The 18200-nt window shown below is 43.2% G+C and overlaps 1 protein-coding gene across 1 annotated transcript; it reads left to right on the top strand.

Moving 5' to 3' along the window:
* The first annotated feature begins 2122 nt into the window (after positions 1-2122).
* On the top strand, positions 2123-18187 carry LOC139159286 (GTPase IMAP family member 8-like). The gene is made up of 8 exons (XM_070736614.1): positions 2123-2383; positions 2695-3094; positions 4304-4331; positions 5721-6481; positions 11502-11752; positions 15224-15296; positions 16704-16737; positions 17366-18187. The coding sequence occupies exons 2-8, from the start codon at positions 3074-3076 to the stop codon at positions 18121-18123; spliced, it is 1926 nt and encodes a 641-aa protein (XP_070592715.1). The 5' UTR covers positions 2123-2383; positions 2695-3073; the 3' UTR covers positions 18124-18187.
* Positions 18188-18200: the final 13 nt, after the last annotated feature.

Genomic DNA, 18200 nt, shown 5'->3' with positions numbered 1-18200 from the left:
GGCTTATTATTAATCGGGGGGTCGGACTAGATGACCAGTTTCCCTCGTCCGATTCTTTTTTTGGCGTGCCTATTCCCTCGGGATCCTTCTTGGGGGGGGGGGGGCTTGGGCACCATCCTCATCGCCCCGTAGCCCGAAAAGCCAGAAGCGAAGGATAAAAGAGTTTGAAAGGGATCTTCGAGGTCATCTAGGTTGACACCCCCCCACCCCACCCCATACAATCAATCCTGGAAGGAATTGAGAATAAAATAGAGTTGGGAGGCAGGACGTTGCAGCATATGAACTTGTGGGCAATACTTAGATCTTGTTTAAGGCGTCTTAGTTCTAAACTTTCTAGGCCCAGGATTGAAAGTCAAGTCTCATAGGGTATTCTGTTTCGAGTGGAGGAGTGAAGGGCTCTTCTGGTGAAGTATCTTTGGACATTTTCAAGGGTGTTAATGTCTGAGATGCGATATGGGTTCCAAACAGATGAGCTGTATTGGAGGATGGGTCTGGCAAAAGTTTTGTAAACTCTGGTAAGTAGTGTGAGATTGCCAGAGCAGAAACTACGAAGGATTAGGTTTACAACTCTTGAAGCCTTCTTGGCTATATTGTTGCAGTGAGCTTTGGCACTTAAATCTTTTGTTATTAGTATACCAAGGTCTTTAGCCGAGTGGGGATTATTGTGAGTTAATTATATTAATCCGGCCCTCTAAAACCATCCCAATTTCTCATGCGGCCCCATGGCAAAATTAATTGCCCACCCCCTGTATTGAATGATGTGACTATTTTTCGTATGTGTTTGTTTTTTGTTTCCAAAAATTCAATTAAAAAAAATAAATATATTTTTTAAGTCAGCCTCTTTTTCTCCCACCCAAGCCCCCAGCCTCGGCTTCTCTGACTGCACCCCCCCCCCCGAAAAGACGGGACCCCCTTCTCCCAAGCCCCACGCGGAGTGGGGGAAGGTCAAATCCCTTTCTGGGCGGTGGGGGGCGGGAGAAGGAGGAGGGGAAAATGAAAACGAAAGTTTCGGTGCTGGGCGCTTTGCTTGGAAATCACGTGGTTGGAGAAAAGTCACTCTCTCGCGCGCGTGCACACACACACATCAGAAACAGACAAACACAGGAAAAACACGGGGGAGGGAGGTGCCCCCCCAACCAACTCACAGGATGCGATCGAGGCGTTGACCCGCAAAATACAGAATAACAGAGTCGGAAAGGAAATTGAGGGGGCGGGGGAGGTTGGCGGTCACCCACACCCTTACAGAATCACCGAACAATGCAGTTCAAAGGGACCTCGGAGGTCATCTAGTCTGACTCCCCTGCTCGAGCAGGAGACCCTTACAGAAGGACAGAATAATAGAATTGAAAGGGACCTTCGAGGTCATCTAGCTGAGCCCTCCACATCATCAGTGCTGGAAGGAACTGAGAATAGAATATTGGATGGGGCTTCAGAGGTCATCCAGTCCGACTCCCCTGCTCAAGCAGGAGACCCTTACAGAAGGACAGAATAATAGAGTTGAAAGGGACCTTCGAGGTCATTTAGGCTGACCCGCCCCCCTATATCATCAGTGCTGGAAGGAATTTAAAATAAAATAGAGTTGGGAGAGACCTCGGAGGTCATCTAGTTTGACCCCCTGCTCGAGCAGGAGACCCTTACGGAATGATAGAGTTGGAAGGGATCTTCAAGGTCATCTAGGCTGACATCCCTCCCCCCCCCCATATCATCAGTGCTAGAAGGAATTTAGAATGAGTCGGAGGTCCCGCCCCTTGCTGGAGCTTGAGACCCTTACAAAATCACAGTTAGAACGGGCTGGCCCCCCATATCATCAATGCTGGAAGGAACTGAGAATACAATATTGGATGGGACCTCGGAGGACATCTAGTTTGACCCCCTGCTTCAGCAGGAAAGCCTTACAGGACAGAATAATAGAGGAAAGGGACCTTCGAGGTTATCTTGTCCGATTCCCCGCTGGAACAGGAGACTTAACTCCCTAACCAGACCCGGTCAACGCCCTGTCGGCCTCCTCTCCTCTTTTCCCTTCCCCAGCCAAACAAGACGAACACCCCCACCCACCCCAGCCTCCGACCGGGAGAAGGAGGGGCGAGCAGTGCAGGGTGGGTGTTTCCGTCGGGACTTATCAGCCGACGCAGCTCGGAAGCAGCGGGCTAGCCTCTGTGCGGCCACCACCACCCCCGCTCTCCCCCGGTGGACGGAGCCCCGATCTCGACCCCTTCCCACTTTTCTCCCCCTCCCCCGCCCACCATCCCGGCTTGGGTTTCTTTCCCCTTTCCAAGCGCGGAGGCAGCTTCGCGGGACAGCAAAACTTTCTCCGACTTTCGCTTTCACCGTCGAGGCGACACGCCACCCGCGCTAAACTCCCCACGGAGCAAAGAGAGCTCAGGTAGGACGGGTAGGGGGGGGCTCAGCTGGCCTGGGGAGGGGAGATAGGGGGGAGGGGGATGCTTCGTTCTCTCTCTTGGGGTCTTCAGGGACTTCCTCCCCGGGGTCTTCAGGGACTTTGACACACACACACACTTGGGTCTTCAGGGATTTCCCCACACACACACACACTGGGATCGTTAGGGACTTCTGCCCCCCCTTTGGGGTCTTCAGACACTCACCCACCCACCCGCTGTTGACTCACCAACCATCCCAATATTGCAGAAAATCTAATCTAATCTAATGTAACCCTGCGACTCCCCTTCCTTACAGAGATCGGGCCCTCCAAGGAAGAGAAGAGAAGAGAAGAGAAGAGAAGAGAAGAGAAGAGAATAAGGAAAGGAAAGGAAGAGAAGGGAAAGGAAGAGAAGAGAAGAGGGAAAAGAAAAAGGAAATAAGGAAAGGAAAGGAAAAGAGGGGAGGAAAGGGGTAGAGAAGGGAGGAAGAGTAGAGAAGAAAGGAGAGAGAAGGGAAGGGAAAAGGAAGGGAGAAAGAGAAGAGAAAAGGAAGGAGGGAAGAAGGAAAAAGCAAGGGAAGGAGCTAGAGAAGGGAAAAGAAAGGGAAGGAAGGAGAAAAGAGAAAAAAAGAGAGAAGAAAACGAAGGAAGGACCGAGGAAGGAGGTACAGAAGAGGGGGAAGAAGGAAGGAAGGAATGGCTTACCAGTCTTGTCAGGTAAGTATTGGAGGGGGAAGAATGGGGTGGGGTCTACCCCACCCAGCCAGTCTCTCTCCCTCTTTTCCGATCCCTTTCTCTCCCTTTCTTTCTTTCCTCCTTTCCTTCCCTCCTTTCTTGCCACCCACCCTCCCTCTCTCCTTCCTTCTTCCTTTCATTTGCTCTTCTTTTTTGCTCCCCTTTCTTCCTTCCCTCCCTGTCTTATTTCTCTCTTTTCCCTCCCTCCTTTACCCTTCTTTCCTTTTTCCCTCCCTCCTTTTTCTCCCTCCCTCCCTTTCCCTCCTTTCTCCCAATTTCCTTTCCTTCCTCTCTATTTTTCTTCCTTTTCTCCCTTTCTCCTTCCTTCATTCTTTCTTCCCTCCCACCCTCCTCCTTTCTTATTTCCCTCTTTTTCTTTCCTCCCTACTTTTCCTGTACCTCCTTCCCCTTTTCCTCCCTCTGTCCTTTCCTCCTCCCCCTCTCTTTCTTCCTCCCTCCCTTTCCTTCTTTTCTTTCCTCCCCCATCCTTTCCTTCCCTTTCTCCTCTTCCTTCCCTCCTTCCTTTCCTTCTCTCCTGTCTTCCTTCCTTCCCTCCCTCCCTTTCTCATTTCCCTCTTTTTCCTCTCTCCATCCCTTTGTCCTTCCTCTTTTCTCTTCCTCAAGTCCATTTCTTTCCTCCTCTCTTTTTTCTCCCTCCCTTTCCTTCCTTCCTCCCAATTTCCTTTCCTCCTTCTTCCTTCTCACCTTTCCTCCCTCCTTTCCTTCCTTTTCTCCCTTTTTCCTTCCCCCTTTCCTTCTCCCCTTCCTTATTTTCCTTTTTCCTGTCTTCCCCTCCCCTTTTGCTTCCTCCCTCCTTTACCCCTCCCCCTCCTTTCCTTCCTTCCTTCCTCCTTTTCTCCCTATTCCCCTCCTTCTTTTTCTTCCTCCCTCCCTTTCCCTCCTTTTCTTCCCTCTTCCTTTCCTCCTTCCTTTCCTCTCTCCCTCCTTTCCTTCCCTCCTTCCTTCTTTTCCCCATCCCTCCCTCTCCTCATTCCTGGTCTATCCTTTTCCCAGCTATTCTTTGGGCTCCAATTCCCCTTTTTCCCAAGAACGCTTTGCCCCCCCCCTTACCCTCCCCTGCCTTCATTCCCTCCTTCCCTCCTTCTCAAACCTTCTCTGCTGTTGGGGTAGTGGTGGATAAAATCTGATTGGAGTGCTTCCTAATTCCCATGTTTTCCCCAATCTTTTCAGGCCACTGTGGATCGGAGAGGCTTCGGAGGTAAGAAACACGCTGTGTCGCAATCCCACCAAAAGGGACCGTGTTTCCCCCCCCTCACACGTATTACCATGGCAGCATTCCCCAGGGAGGAGGGGTCTCCAGGGTCCCGGTCTGTCTGCCTGCATCTAGCCATCCATCCGTCTGTCTATCTCTATCATCTCTCGAACTATCCATCTCCCTTTCTCTGTCTCTCTCTTGTCAACTGTTGAATCCATGAACTGAAATTTTTTTCTGGCAATGTTAACTACACTCTGGCCTAATGCTGTCTCCTGGTCTTCCAAATTCCCAGAGGACAACTTTGGCTCATCCCTCCCTCCTTCCCTCCCTCCCTCGCCCATCTATCATTGTTCGTGAATTCAACAGTTGATGAGATAGATGGATCTGCTCAACTGGGGAGTTTGGAAGACCAGGAGACAGCGTTAGGTCAGAGTGTAGTTAATATTGCCATTGTTCGTGAATTCAACAGTTGAGCAGATCCATCTATCTCATCAACTGTTGAATTCACGAACAATGGCAATATTAACTACACTCTGACCTAACGCTGTCTCCTGGTCTTCCAAACTCCCCAAAGGACGATGCCCTGAACTCTGGCTCATCCTAGTTGGAAAGTCCAGAGGTGGGAAGATATCACTCTCTTATTTTGTAAAGGGTCTCTGTAATAACTCTCAGACTCAGTTGAAACAGTTATCTACTTAACAGTCTCCTGCTAGAGTGGGGCGTTGAACTGGATGACCTCCAAGGTCCCTTCCAACTCTGTGATTCTATAAAGGTCTCCTGCTTGAGTAGGAGTTGGACTGGATGACCTCCAATCCATCCATCCATCTTTATCAGATCTCTCTCTCTCTCTCCCTCCTTCCCTCTCTCTCTCTCTCTCTCATCAACTGTTGAATTCATGAATTGAATTCTATTCCGGCAATGTTACCTACACTGTAGCCTAATGCTGTCTTCCAATCCATCCATCTCTATCATTTCTCTCTCTCACGCCACCCCTCTCTCTCATATCAACAGTTGAATTCATGAACTGAATTCTATTCCGGCAATGTTGCCTACACTCTGGCCTAACGCTCTCTCCCAGTCCATCCATCTCTACCATCCATCTCTACCCTCCCTCCCTCTTTCTCTCTCTCTTTCTTTCTCTTCCCCTCTTTCTCTCCCACCCCTCTCTCTCATTAACTGCTGAATTCATGAACTGAATTCTATTCTGGCAATGTTAACTACACTCTGGCCTAATGCTGTCTCCCAGTCCATGCATCTCTATCATATCTATCTCTCTCTCTCTCTCTCTCTCTCTCTCTCTCATCAACCATTGAATTCATGAACTGAATTCTATTCCGGTAATGTTAACTACACTCTGCCCTAACACTGTCTCCTGGTGTTCCCAACTCCAAGAAGATGTACTTCGGATCATCCTGGTCGGAAAATCTGGCGGCGGGAAGAGCGCCACGGGCAACACCATCCTCGGCCGGAAGGAGTTTAAGTCCATCGTGTCAGCAAAGCCCACCACCTTAAGGTGCCAAATGGGACAAGGAACGTGGCAGAGCAGGACGACTTATGTGGTCGACACGCCGGCCCTGTTTGACTCCGACGATTCTAGCGAGAGCGTGCGACGGGAGATCATGGCTTGCATTGACCTCTCCCATCCTGGCCCCCATGCCCTGATCTTGGTCACCCAGGTGGGACGCTTCACTGCTGAAGATGCTGATGCCGCGAAGTACGTCCAGGATATCTTTGGGGCCGAATCCGTCAGGCACACCATTGTCCTGTTCACCTGCAAGGAAGATCTGGGAAGGACCCCTCTGCAGGAGTATGTCCGCCACTCTGACAACAAGAACCTGAGGGAGGTGATCCTTCAGTGCAGGAATCGCGTCTGTGGGTTCAACAACAAGGCATCGGGAGCCGAGCGGGAGAACCAGATCTCGGAGCTGATGGGAATGGTGAAAACCGTTTGCGAGAATGGCAACATCCACTACACCAACCAGCTCTATTCGGAGACCAACCTGACAGACAGCATTGTCAAACATTTCCTGGAAAAGAACCGAAAAGCCCGAAAAATGGCCGAGAGTGCTTTGGGATGGAAAGGGAAAGCTTTAATTGCTGCACTCATCATTGCCTGTTTCATAACCCTCATCTATTGTGTAGTCGAACTGTCTTAAGTCTTCCTTCGTTCGATGTCTTTGGGACCGATGGGAAGAGAGGATGGTCTGTTCATAGAAGATCCCAGGACTCCAAACATTGATCCCTTGGGAGCAGTTCTGGTTTTCCGCAGACCATCTGCATCATCGCAGATAGAGCTTTGCTTCTTTGCCTGGACTGGTATGCTGCGGACCTCTGCTGGTCTGCAGCCCTGGGGGGGAGGGGTTGGGGGCTCCTGATGTAAATGACCAGGTTCAGCCTGAGGGAGGGGTCCAGACTCTCTTGAGTCCCATTCTGCTGACAAGAGATCTGTCTGTCCAACTTCGAATTCCGCTGACTTTCCTCTCCCACAAATTTCACGCTGATTGTTAGTTGACCAGATTCTTGTGTATTCACCGAAAGAATAAATCATACACGCTGATTGCTAGTTGACCAGATTCTTGTGTATTCACCGAAAGAATAAATCATACACGCTATTAACTTCCCCTATGGTCTCGATCCTTTCTGCCGCGCCATAACTTAACATGGGATCTCAATCCTCTGCCCCATGTAGTGACTTAAAATACGATCTTGATCCTTTGAGCCATGCCATAACTTAACATATATGGCCTCAATCCTTTGTGACATACCATAATTTAACACGTGGTCTCAATCCATTGCGACACACCGTAACTTAGCATACAGTCTTGATCCTTTGCGACACACTGTGACTTTGCGACATGTTGTAATTTAACATGTTGTCTTGATCCCTTGCTCCACGCCGTAACTTATCATATGGTCTTGAGTCTTTGCGACATGCCGTAACTGCGGCATGCCGTAACACATGGTCTTGATCCCTTGTGACATGCCATAACTTCACATATAGTCTCGATCCTTTGCGACACACTGTAACTTCACATGGTCTCAATCCTTTGTGACGCCGCAATTTAACACATGGTCTCGATCCCTTGTGACATGCCGTAACTTAATATACTGTCTCGATCCTTTGTGACATCCCTTAAGGTAACCTAGGATCTTGATCCTCTGCACCTGAGGTATACACTTGTTTGGAAGACTAATGTACAACTGAAACAAGAGGTTTTTCTCCTGGGAGTAAGTGGACAGACAACAAAAACGTTGTGTGTTGCCTTAACTGAGGGGTAGAGTCCAGCTCACACGAAGCTTTAGTACCACTTAATGAGGTGGTGTTAAGATGATTGAAACCAGCGGTGTCAAAAACTCAATTTCATTGAGGGCCGTATGAGGACTGTATTTGACCTCTGGGTGGCCAGGCCAGCAGGTTGTCATGCGTGTCGGGGACCCCAATGTGGTGATCCCAGCACTCTGCCAGCCAATACGGGCTCCTGAGCTCCCTCTGGCTATCATGGCCTTCCACAGCCCTCTGCCAGAAAAATGGACCCAGGGCACTTTGCGTGAGCTCCGTTTTTTGGCTACCACAGCCTCCCGCTACCTTCTGCCAATGAAAATGGAACTTGGGAGAGCCGCGAGAAGTTCATGCGAGCTCCATTGTTCGGCCGCACTAGTCTCCTGCAGCCCTCCGCTGACGAAAATAGGACTCATGTGGGCTGCAGGCAAGTTCCTTTGGGCTCTGTTTTTGGCTGCAACGCTCTCACAAAGTCCTCGGCTGACGAAAATGGATAAAATAAAATAGATATAAAATAAAATTAAAAAAATAAAATAAATATAATATAGAATTAAAAAAATAAAATAAATAGACTAAAATAAAAATAATGAAGGAAAATAAATATAAAATAAAATAAAAATAATAAAATAAAATAAATATAAAATAAAATAAAAATAATGAAATAAATTAAATAAAATTAAAATAATAAAATAAAATAAAATAAATAGACTAAAATAAAATAAAAATAATAAATAAAATAAATATAAAATAAAATAAATAGACTAAAATAAAAATAATGAAGTAAAATAAATATTAAATAAAATAAAAATAATAAAATAAAATAAAATCAAGAAAATTAAAATAATAAAATAAAATAAATATAAAATTAAATTAAAATAATGAAATAAATAAAATAAAATAAAATTAAAATAATAAAATAAAATAAAATAAATAGAATAAAAAAATAATAATAAATAAAATAAATATAAAATAAAATAAATAGAATAAAATAAAATAAATAAAAATAAATTAAGATAAAAATAAAAAATAAAATAAATAAAATTAAATTAAAATTTACAAATAAAATAAAATAAAAATAATAAAATAAAATAAATAAAATTAAATTAAAATTAAAAAATAAGATAAAATTGTAAACTGTAAAGAAGGGGGATAAAACCTTCTTCAGATATATTAGTGATAGGAAGAAGTAAAACTGCAGCATCACGAAGCTTAGTACCGGCAATAATAAATACATTGATGGGAATAAGGAGGTCACTGAATATTTCAATAGCTACTTCTGTTCAGTTCTCTCAAAAGACACCTTACACAATAATACTATAGATGGATATAGCATTGGTTCCAGCTGTACGGATTCAGCTCCAGTGATCTTAGAAGCCGATGTCTTAGAAGAACTTGAATGATTAAAGATAAATAAGGCAATGGGTCCAGATGGCATCTACACCAGAGTTCTTAAAGCACTCAGATTTGTCATTGCAACCCCCCTGACTGATTTGTTTAACCAATCACTGTTAACAGGAGATGTTTCTGAGGTTTAGAGAATGGCCAGTGTTGTGCCTATCCACACGAAGGGCAGTAGAGAAGAAGCTGATAACTACAGGCCAGTTAGCTTGACATCAGTTGTAGTTAAAATGATGGAGACTCTACTCAAAAAGAGGATAAATCAGGACCTAAAAAACAATAACTTATTGGACCCAAATCAGCATGGCTTTACTGAAGGCAAATCATGTCAGACTAATCTCATTGATTTCTTTGACTATGTCACAAAGGTGTTGGATGAAGGTGGTGCCGTGGATATTGCCTATCTGGACTTCAGCAAAGCCTTTGATACGGTTCCACATAAAGAGCTGATAGATAAATTAGTGAAGATTGGACTTAATCCCTGGATAGACATCAGAGAGTTATTGTTAACGGCGAGTATTCTGAGCAGTGTTCCCTCTAATTTTTTTGGGGGGTGGGCGGAAAAGTATAGTGTCTGAGCGGCAGTCCCTTTGGGACTGGGCGGCACAGAAATAATAGATAGATAGATAGATAGATAGATAGATAGATAGATAGATAGATAGATAGATAGACAGACAGACAGACAGACAGACAGACAGACAGACAGACAGACAGACAGACAGACAGACAGACAGACAGACAAACAAATAAAAAACCCACCCTGTTTTGCCTCAGAGAATTTCAAAATAAAATACTGTACTGTGTGTCTATAACAGTGAGCTCATAATAGGGAAACTCTATCAATATCAAAATGCCACTTAAATAGTTGAGCTAGTTTCAAACTAGATTTTGATTTTCTTTCTCTCTTCCTTACTCCCATTCTTTTTCTTTCTCTTTTCCTTCCTCTCTTTTTTCTATCTGTTTCTCTCTCTTCCCCTCTCTCTCCTTCCCTCTCGGCTTCTGGGCAGGTTTGGAAAACTCTGAGTTGATGATGATTTTTAAGTGAGCGATTGCTCACTGCTCAGCTTAGAGGGAACTATGATTCTGAGTAGAGACAGGTTACAAGCTGAGTGCCACAAGGGTCTATTCTGGGTCCTATTCTTTTTAATATGTTTGTGAGTGACATAGGGGAAGGGTTGGTAGGGAAGGTTTGCCTATTTGCCGATGACTCTAAAGTGTGCAATAGGGTTGATATTCCTGGAGAGGTCTGTAATATGGTAAATGATTTAGCTTTACTAGATAAATGGTCAAAGCAATGAATTGGAAACTGCAGTTTAATGTTTCCAAATGTAAAATAATGCACTTGGGGAAAAGGAATCCTCAATCTGAGTATTGTATTGGCAGTTCTGTGTTAGCAAAAACTTCAGAAGAGAAGGATTTAGGGGTAGTGATTTCTGACAGTCTCAAAATGGGTGAGCAGTGTGGTCAGGGGGTAGGAAAAGCAAGTAGGATGCTTGGCTGCATAGCTAGAGGTATAACAAGCAAGAAGAGGGAGTTTGTGATCCTGCTATATAGAGCACTGGTGAGACCACATTTGGAATACTGTGTTCAGTTCTGGAGACCTCACCTACAAAAAGATATTGACAAAATTGAACGGATCCAAAGACAGGCTACAAAAATGGTGGAAGGTCTTAAGCATAAAATGTATCAGGAAAGACTTAATGAACTCAATCTGTATAGTCTGGAGGACAGAAGGAAAATGGGGGACATGATTGAAATATTTAAATATGTTAAAGGGTTAAATAAGGTTCAGGAGGGAAGTGTTTTTAATAGGAAAGTGAGCACAAGAACAAGGGGACACAATCTGAAGTTAGTTGGAGGAAAAGATCAAAAGCAACATGAGAAAATATTATTTTACTGAAAGAGTAGTAGATCCTTGGAACAAAGTTCCAGCAGACGTGGTTGGTAAATCCACAGTAACTGAATTTAAACATGCCTGGGATAAACATATATCCATTCTAAGATAAAATACAGGAAATAGTATAAGGGCAGACTAGATGGACCATGAGGTCTTTTTCTGCCGTCAGTCTTCTATGTTTCTATGTTTCGATAATAAAATAAAAAATAATAATAAAATAAAAATAATAAAATAAAATAAATTAAAAAATAAAATAAAATAAAAATAATGAAATAAAAAATAAATATAAAATAGAATAAATATAAAATAAAACAAAAATAATAAAATAAAAATAATGAATTAAATTAAATTAAATTATAAAAAAAGGAAATAAAATAAAATTAAATAAATATAAAATAAAATAAAAATAATAAATTAAATTATAAAATAAAATAAAAATAAAAATAAGGACATAAAATAAAAAAATAAAAAAAATAAAAATAACAATAAATAACATAAATAGAATAAAATAATAAAGCAAAGTTTCCCCGCCTACACACACACCCATCCCATTCCCCCCTCCTCTGCCCCATTCGAAAAAATTCCACTCCGGACGCAGGAAAAAAATCCTCCGAGAGGTATAACAACGACGTCGTTTAACGGGGCTGGAGGGGGGTCGCTTGAAACCGCCTCGTTGGGGGCGAGGGAGGGGGGGAAAGGGGAGGGGCGCTTTCCGACGAGAGACGGTAAAAAACAAGCGAAGGCTGGGCTGGCTTTTCGCTTTCACTTTCGCGGAGAATTTTTCCACGAGTGCGAAAGCATTTTCTTAATGTTCGGGGTCTTTTCCAGGACGCGGAAGCCCCAGGGCAGGTAAGGGGAGGGGGGAGGCTGGGTTATTTGGGGAGGGGGAGGACAGGGGGATCTCCGACGCCTGGAGGAGGGGGTCCTCTTCGCCCTTCGCTCCCCCCCCCCTCCTTCTTCTACGCACGCAGGCTCCTTTCTCTTCCTTTCTCCCCCCTCCCTTTGCCGTGGGGGGGGACGTCCCGTTTGGAGGGGAGACTGCCTGGCTGGCATTCTCACAACGCCCCCCCAAGATTCCCCTTTGGCTCCTGGCCCTCCCCCTCCCCATTTCTTTATAGGGAGCGGGGTCGTTTGCCTGGGACATTCTTCCGTGCGTGGTTAGATCCCGCTGGTCCTCGACTTACGACCGCGACCGCTCAACCTGGGGAAAACAATTCTCTTGCTTCGTTGGGTGGGCCGTCGTTAAGCGAATCGCCTCCCGCGATCCGGCGCTGGTTAGAAGCCTTCTCCTTCTCTGCACCTTGTTGGAGATCGACCGCCGAAGCGTTGGCGTTGCAATCCTAAACTCGAGGAGTGGCGGAATATATTGAGATATAAATTTAACTGGATTTGATTTAATTTAATTTAACTTAATAATTTAATAATAATTGATTAGATTTGTATGCCGCCCCCCTCTCCGAGGACTTAATTAAACTTAACCTCAACTGCTTTTAAAGAAAACGTATTGCAGATGGCACACGCCACTAGAAAGAATTGCTGAAACGTTTAAGGACAAGAGTAGGAAATGTTGGAAATGTCAAGAGATAACCAGGATCGTTTTACCCTATGTGGCGGTCGTGTGCAGAAGCAAAAAATAAAAATTGGGGGCTAAAATTCAGAGGTGGATTGGGGGGGGAAATGGCGAAACAAAAATTAATCTTGAACCCTTGCCAGATAATTTAAGGGAACAAGATTCCCACCTAATAGTACATATTATGCTGTAGTGTAAGCAACCCCAAGTTCTAAGAGAGGGGTAGCATATAAATCCAAATAACAACAACAGCAATTATTATTATTATTATTATTATTATTATTATAACAATACAACACAGCAAAGAGATCACTGCTGGATTTTGTATTTCATCATCAGTCGGCCGCTTACCAAGCATCATCATCATCATCATTATTATTATTATTATCATTATTATTATAACAATACAACACAGCAAACAAGATCACTATGCTGAATTTTGTATTTCATAATCAGTCGGCCACTTCCTCTGCATTATTATTATTATTATTATTATTATTTATTGTTATTATTATTTATTACTTATTATTTCTTGCTGCTGTCGTTGTTGTTGTTATTATTATTATTATTATAACAATACAACACAGCAAACAAGATCACTGCTGGATAATAATAACAACAACAATCATCGTCATCATGATAATATTTATTTATTTATTGCATTTATATGCCGCTCCTCTCTGAGGACCATGGAATGATGATGATGATTCTGATGATGATAAATTCTTGCTGCTGTCATCATCATTATTATTATTATTATTATTATTATTATTATTATCATCATCATCATCATCATCATTATTATTATAACAATAGAACACAGCAAACAAGATCACCATGCTGAATTTCGTATTTTATAATCAGTCGGCCGCTTCCCATGCATTATTATTATTATTATTATTAATAATAATAATAATTTATTACTTATTATTTCTTGCTGCTGTCATTGTTGTTGTTATTATTGTTGTTGTTATTATTATTGTTGTTATTATTGTTGTTGTTATTATTATTATTATTATTATAACAATACAATGTTATTATTGTTGTTGTTATTATTATTATTATAACAATACAACAATACAATATTATTTCTTGCTGCTGTCATTGTTGTTATTATTATTATTATTATTATTATTATAACAATACAACACAGCAAACAAGATCACTGCTGGATAATAATAACAACAATAATAATAATGATCATCATGATAATATTTATTTATTTATTAGATTTATATGCCGCTCCTCTCTGAGGACCATGAAATGATGATGATGATGATGATGATGATGATGATGATGATGATGATAAATTCTTGCTGCTGTCATTATTATTATTATTATTATTATTATTATTACTGTGTTGTATTGTTGATGCTGATGATAATAATAATAATAATAATAATAATAATAATAATAATAATAATAATAATGATGGCAGCAAGAATCACCTTCACACAGAAGTGGAAAAAGAATCTAAGATTCCGTCAGAAGTGGGTGTTCTCAAAAAAAATTGGGTTTGTGCTGAGATGAGTAGAATGACAATGAGACTTAAGGACATACAGGACTCTGAGTATTACAAGGTCGGGATGAAGTGTTACAAAGGGATAGAAAGTGACTTGAGTTAGAGTCGGGATTCAGATAAAAATAGCAAGAAAAAGAAGAGAAAAAATATATATTAACCCGAATGACAAAATTAGAATGGTAAGGTTTTTAATTTTTAATTTTAATGTGGCATATACTTTAATATATCAAAATAAAGAATAATAATAACAAAAAAATGGGTTTAAGATAATTGAAAAATGGGGAAAATGATGAGGGTATAGATTAAAAATATAACAATTGATCATCTGGGTTTTTTTTCGTTTTAGTTGAGGCTGATTTCCCCGTCAAATTTGCTTTCAAAAAAAAGGGGGAGGAATAGCACAACCCCGGCCACATCGTGGCAGTCGTAAGTGTGATGAAAAGATCAGAGGTCACTTTGAACAGTTGCCGAGGACGGTCCATCTCTACCAGTGTTCCCTCTAATTTTTTTTTGGGGGGGGGGCGGAAAAGTATAGTGTCTGAGCGGCAGTCCCTTCAGGACTGGGCGGCACAGAAATAATAAATAAATAAACAAACAAACAAATAAATAAATAAATAAAAAGCCCACCCTGTTTTGCCTCAGAGAATTTCAAAATAAAATACTGTACTGTGTGTCTATAACAGTGAGCTCATAATAGGGCAACTCTATCAATATCAAAATGCCACTTAAATAGTTGAGCTAGTTTCAAACTAGATTTTGATTTTCTTTCTCTCTTCCTTACTCCCATTCTTTTTCTTTTTCTTTTCTTTCCTCTCTTTTTTCTATCTGTTTCTCTCTCTTCCTCTCTTCCTCTCTCTCGCCTTCCCTCTCACTCTTTCCCTCTCGGCTTCTGGGCAGGTTTGGAAAACTCTGAGTTGATGATGATTTTTAAGTGAACGATTGCTCACTGCTCAGCTTAGAGGGAACTATGAACAATTCGTTTCAAAAACCCTGGCGGAAAAATGGTGGTCAAATTGGTGGGGGCACTCACGTAACATCCATCTCGCTTCACGACGGGAACGACAGTGATTGGAAGTCGAAAGGGGAAGCCCGGTTTGCTGAACGAGATCTCGAGTCGTGCGACTCATGTCAGTTGCTTCACCAGCGTCTTCCGGAACGACGGAAATTTGGGGCTCTGTTGCAGTCGTAAACCGAAGACTAGCTGTAATTTTTTTTTTTTCGTCTGCAGGGGCCAAGGTTTGCAAAGAGTCATCTGTGAAAGCCAGGAAATGACATCTCTGCAGTGTCGGGAAAACATGGAGGTAGGTCGTTATTTGGAAGCAAATTGATCCAGTCCATCAATTGTCGTTTCCAGTGTGGATCCTTTATCCGACGCTGAATTCTTGACCCAACATTCCACTTTGCTTGACTTCACAACTACGGTGGCGCCTCAAATTTCCGCAGTGAAACGGATTGACTGATAGAAACATAGAAACATAGAAGTCTGACGGCAGAAAAAGACCTCATGGTCCATCTAGTCTGCCCTTATACTATTTCCTGTATTTTATCTTAGGGTGGATCTATGTTTATCCCAGGCATGTTTAAATCCAGTTACTGTGGATTTATCTACCATGTCTGCTGGAAGTTTGTTCCAAGGATCTACTACTCTTTCAGTAAAATAATATTTTCTCATGTTGCTTTTGATCTTTCCCCCAACTAACTTCAGATTGTGCCCCCTTGTTCTTGTGTTCACTTTCCTATTAAAAACACTTCCCTCCTGAACCTTATTTAACCCTTTGACATATTTAAATGTTTCAATCGTGTCCCCCCTTTTCCTTCTGTCCTCCAGACTATACAGATTGAGTTCATGAAGTCTTTCCTGATATGTTTTATGCTTAAGACCTTCCACCATTCTTGTAGCCCATCTTTGGACCCCTTCAATTTTGTCAATATCTTTTTGTAGGTGAGGTCTCCAGAACTGAACACAGTATTCCAAATGTGGTCTCACCAGCGCTCTATATAGCGGGATCATAATCTCCCTCTTCCTGCTTGTTATACCTCTGGCTATGCAGCCAAGCATCCTACTTGCTTTCCCTACCGCATGACTGCACTGTTCACCCATTTTGAGACTGTGAGAAATGACTACCCCTAAATCCTTCTCTTCTGAAGTTTTTGCTAACACAGAACGGGGAGACCTCGACTTATGAGGGAGTCCTCGGTTTAATGAGCACCTCATGTCCATGTCTTCCTGCCAGGCAAGACAGTCATTAAGCAAGTTTGGCCTCATGTTGCCAACCCTCCCCCGTCTCGCCCCGTTAAGTGAATCTGGCTACCTCAGAGACGGTCGCAAAAGGGGGAAATCCCGGGATCCAAGAGCACCGGTCCCGTTGTAAAAGTGAGTCGGTTGCCAAGCATCCAAATCATGGGACTGTCAAACTCCCGGCATCGTGGGACATACCTGAATTTTCCTCCGTTAAACGGAGAATGGGCATTGCCTACCATGCAACGCATCGGCCTATGGGCCGTGAGTTTGAAAGCTCTGGTTGAACTTCTGCTTAATTGTCATTCCAGTCACTAAATGAACCACTGTGAGTCAAGGATTAAGTATAGTGCTTGACCTACGATTCTCTAAACCTGCCAGATGTTTCTTTGTTTCCAACTTCTTGGACATTTATTTGTTTCTAACCTCCCGGATATTTCTTTGTTTCTAACCGAGTCTTTTGTTGCAGAACATTGTGGAAGCCCTGAAAAGGAGTGGAGTCGGTAAGTTGGAATTTACTCTGGGTCTTGCGGAGAGGGGAACCCTTTACAGCTGCTTTGCTCTTTGTGTGCCGTGAGGTTAAAACAACACAAGACTGATGAAATTAATTTTACCCAGGGGACTGGACGTCAACCCCAAATTTCAGTCGTTAAGCAAGACAGCTGCTCTGCGAATTGTGCCCAATTTTCCCTTTGTCAGTTGGGGGACTGTTGACCCAATCAAGATTGTGAAGGTACACACACACAGAGAGAGAAAGAGATAGTCCTTGACTTTCAACGGTTCATTTCGTGACCGTTTAAAGCTCGGAAAACAGTGACTTAGGATCACTTTTCACACTTACGACTGTCGCCGCCTCCCTGTGGCCACCGGAACAACCTTCGCATGTTTGACAGATGGTTCACATTTATTTGTAAATACAAACCAGTTTGGTCACATGACCACAGGGATACCGAAATGGTCGGTAACGTGCCAAAGAGTTCCAAGTCAATTTATTTTTTTAAAGTGCCGTTGTAACTTTGGTTGCTGCACAAATGGTTGCAAGTCGAGGACTACCTGCATTTCCAACTGCAATCATTATGGGGTGGTGGACTCTACCTTTTAACGGGCCTTGGCCATTTTGTGTCTTCACAGAGGAACTCCGACTGATCCTCGTCGGAAAATCTGGCAGTGGGAAGAGCGCGACAGGCAACAACATTCTCGACCAGAGAGAGTTTGAGTCCGTCGTATCGGCGACGGCCACAACCCTGAGGTGCAAAAAGGGACAGGGAAACTGGCAGGGCATGCCGATCTGCGTAGTTGATACGCCAGCCATGTTCGACTCCGAAAACTATGACGAGATTGTGTGGCGCAGCGTCATGGATTCCATCAAATTCTCCCAGCCTGGCCCACATGTTCTCATTCTGGTAACCCAGACAGGACGCTTCACAGCCGAAGACATGACCGCTGCAAAATGCGTGTCGGATATCTTCGGGCCTGAGTCCGCCTGGCGCACAATCGTCCTCTTCACCTGCGTGGAAGATTTGGGCGGGGGCACTCTGCGGGAGTACGTCCGAAAGTCCGACAACAAGAACCTGCAGGAGTTGATCCGACAGTGTGGGAATCGCTTCTGCGGGTTTAACAACAAGGCGAATGGAGCCGAGCGGGATAACCAGATCGCGGAGCTGATGGATATGGTGCAGAGAATCGTTTTGGAGAACGGTGGGAGACACTACCACAACGAGCTGTACTTGAAGCCCAATTTACATGAGGAAGACGTCAAGGAATTCCTCGAAAGGAACAAAATGATGCGAAAAAAATCGGAAGGGAGTTGGCTGCGTAATCGCTATTGCATCGCCGGTCTCGTTGCGGGTGGTCTGTTTATCATTGTTCTCGTGATATATTTCTCTTAAGGTTTTCTCCTCCTTTTTGAAATGTCAGATTGTCAGACACGCAATAAAGAAGGTCTATTCAAAACTTGTGCTTTTGT

Source organism: Erythrolamprus reginae, chromosome 2, assembly GCF_031021105.1.
Source record: "Erythrolamprus reginae isolate rEryReg1 chromosome 2, rEryReg1.hap1, whole genome shotgun sequence".
NCBI lineage: Eukaryota > Metazoa > Chordata > Lepidosauria > Squamata > Dipsadidae > Erythrolamprus > Erythrolamprus reginae.
The sequence above is the reverse complement of the archived record's forward strand: the minus strand, read 5'-3'. Positions and strand labels throughout refer to the sequence as shown.

Coding starts and splice junctions, on each gene's coding strand:
- LOC139159286 (XM_070736614.1), top strand. CDS start 3,074: ATGGCTTACCAGTCTTGTCAG. Junction 3,095..4,303: donor TGGCTTACCAGTCTTGTCAG/GTAAGTATTGGA, acceptor CAATCTTTTCAG/GCCACTGTGGATCGGAGAGG. Junction 16,738..17,365: donor CCTGAAAAGGAGTGGAGTCG/GTAAGTTGGAAT, acceptor GTGTCTTCACAG/AGGAACTCCGACTGATCCTC.